The following is a 3,205-nucleotide window of genomic DNA, read 5'->3' on the forward strand; positions in this document are numbered from 1 at the left end:
GAATGTGATAAGTAGTACTGCAACTAGAGTTTTTATTGGTTGAAGAATTCGTGCCGAAAAGGGAAATAGGATTTTTTAAGCATGTGTTCAAATAACATCTTTGTACACCTATGCTGCTAAATTACAAATAACCCAAAAAGATTACCAATATTCAAAGAATTGCAATGTTTATTGTATTGGCACCAAACCACATAATAAATGTTTTTACAGGTTCAGAGTATAGTTGTTACTCTCAAAGTCTTGTTGTGAACACTGTAGGATACATATATAAGCCGATAAATTACAGATCCTGTTGTTGGCATAAACATTTTAACTGATTCTAAGTGCAGTGTGATTACTCTGAATTTTCCAAGAAAACATTTTAGCATATAATATGATACATTAGACATTCTGATAGGATATAGTTTTACTGAAAACAAATGTTTGAAATGTATTTAGGAGGTTTTAAAGATTACACAAAAGAAATTTGAGATTTTTGGGATTAAGAATAGTATTTTTAATCATAACATGAAAATCACTTCCACTTCCAGTTAGTATGGTATAAGCAAATTTTGAGAGTATAATGAACGGTTGAATAACTTGATTTATAAGGTACTCGAGGATTTTTGTACACTGTTAAACTTTAAGATCAATGACTTACTAATCAAAGTCTCTGCACCACCACTAGAATTTAATCTATCACTATGATTGCTTTTACTTTTGTCTTCACTCATTATGTTGTGATTTTTTTTTCTTGTTTCTGATTTTTGCTTACTGTTTTCTCTTTAAAAAATTATAGCTTGTCTGCAGCTCTGTTTACATTACTTTGTCTTAAATTTTGCATAACTTTTTTTTTTCTAAGAATGGTTAGAACCAGCTAACAATTGTGATGGGTGTGTATACGATTAAAACAGTATAAATATTTTTAGTATTCAATGTTAATAAAAATTGATATATCATATTTATATGAATAAATCATTTGTGTCATATTTTCTTTTCAAGTATTTTTGGTTTTGAATTAATTACTAATTTTGATTGCATATAGCAGTGTTTTTATTTTATTAAATTGACACAAATTAAAAGATGATAAATTTGAATGGAAACTAGTGTATCTAGGCCATGAGCACTTGAATTTATAATATTTACAGTACCTCAATGCTGATAGCCACACTATACAAAATAGTATTTTATTATTAAAAGTTTCAGTTTAAATGCCAAAGTTGGCAGAGAATTAGAAGCCACTAGGTCTAACATTTGTGTTGATCCTGGACAAGTTAAAGAGGAATATGGAAAAAACATCTGCAGTTAACATGATTTCTATTTATTATAACTTTTAATGAGCAGTCACTTAGGTACGGTATTTCTAACCAGACTGCTCACAAAACTGTACTGCAGAGGCATGATGGTATGAGTTTACCTAGCTGGCCCACGAGTTAGTTGTTTTAGCAACCAATCAAAGAAGTTGAAGTTGAGGTCTTGTTAAGCTGATTTTCTGATAGTAGATCTGGGTGTGCTCAAATGGGTATAATAAAACCATCATGGTACTGACAAGTAAAATGCTGGATCTTGTTAATCACAATTACAGTAATCTGTACTCAGAATCTTATGGTATAAACGACTGATGCGGATGTAATACGAGTGTATCGTATTGATACTCAAGAATACGAATCTGTGAAGCTATATTAAGTATGCACTAGCAATGTTTTTCTAATGCCATCTAAGTTTTATTTGTAAAACTGCAACACTAACCAGGAATTTGGTAGTTTGGTAGCATTAGTTTGATTGTGATAGCAAGACCATGTTTAAAGTACACCACCTTGTTCCTTGTGCAGCTTCATTATGGTTTAGAGCTATGCTTTGGATCATGGTCCTATTGGAAGATGAAACCTTGACCATTAATTTCAAGTCTAACATTAGAGAGTACAGCATATCTCTGTATAATATTGAATTAATTCCCTTAACTTGTTACCATGATTCTTTAAATGTATCTTAGTCTTTTTGTAGCAATTTAGCCTCAATCCATTATATCTCCTCCTTCCCACATAGCCGTAGTTTCCAAGTTATTCTCTTTGTTATATGTAAGATAAGTATTTAGGTACATTTTGGCCACTTTAATGAATTTAAGGTTTAAATGAAAATAAGTAGTTTATGACTGTTTTATTAAATGATATACTATACATTTATTGCTATTATAACCAATAAATTTGACTATAAGTGTTTATTGTCACATCATCTCCTTTGAAAAATGTATACTTCTAAGTTTCGTATAGTAATGTATCTAATAATATGAATAGAAGACAATGAATTGAATAGTTTAAATCTGTTTTCTTTGGATTAAAGAATTATACTTATTTTTGTCACTTTTTTATTTTCAGGAGCTTTTATTTCTTGTAGAAAGTGGGTCATGGAAAGAACAGAAAGAAAGTTGTGTTGCTTTCAATATTATATTTCAAATGCTTTTCCAAGAGTGGAAAAACACCAAAGTAATGAGAAGGTAAGCTGTTGGTAATTGAATAAAGTGTCACAAACACTTTCTTTTTTACATTTGTTATCTTGGGTATTAAATTATCTTAGAATGTTTTTTAATTTAATGTTTCTACTTAGTGCTGCAATTTAGTTTTCATGTATGGATGTATTATCCAGTTTATACTTTGTTTATGCTACCCTACCAATTACATTGGCATTGGGCTTGTCTTTGTCTGTTGGGAGAGGTGATGGCTTTTGTGAGGTGGGTGGTCTTTCATGTGGCCTGAGCCTTCTTTTACTCCTGATATATCTCTGTTTATGTTTTTCATTTGTGAGAGGAGGGATCTTGCCACCTACCTTTGCTTCATTTTTATCCATATTGTTTTGATTCTACCTGAGGCTTTATTTGTCATTTCATGGCTAATTTTTACACATGTATTTTTTTCCATATTCAATTATTTTAAATAGATGGTGTACCCCCAATGTAATTTGGGTCTTACTTCCTCCAATACCTATAAAAACCAGGGCACATTACATGATGACCGACCTTATGATTCGGGCCCCAGTGTTGTGTGTTTGTATTGTGTCAACATTTTTTTTTCTTCTCTTTCATGAATTTACACTTAATTGCATTTCATCTGTGGTTTGGGTTATGCTGTGCAAGATTTGTGCTATTCGTCCTTATGATGTATTCTTTTCTTTAATTTTTAGTTTTTCTAAGTAAACAAATGTTATATATATATATATATATATATATATA

The 3,205-nt window shown here is 30.6% G+C and overlaps 1 protein-coding gene across 1 annotated transcript in view; it reads left to right on the forward strand.

Moving 5' to 3' along the window:
- LOC106466243 (PDZ domain-containing protein 8-like) overlaps window positions 1-3,205 on the forward strand; it is a gene marked incomplete at its 3' end in the record, with an annotated part of 176,655 nt that overhangs the window by 41,664 nt on the left and 131,786 nt on the right. Inside the window, exon 3 of the mRNA XM_022394222.1 lies at window positions 2,355-2,473. Within this exon, the coding sequence (XP_022249930.1) occupies window positions 2,384-2,473 (90 nt within the window). The remainder of the gene's footprint in view (window positions 1-2,354; window positions 2,474-3,205) is intronic.

Source organism: Limulus polyphemus, unplaced genomic scaffold (assembly GCF_000517525.1).
Source record: "Limulus polyphemus unplaced genomic scaffold, Limulus_polyphemus-2.1.2 Scaffold2203, whole genome shotgun sequence".
Taxonomy (NCBI): Eukaryota; Metazoa; Arthropoda; class Merostomata; order Xiphosura; family Limulidae; genus Limulus; species Limulus polyphemus.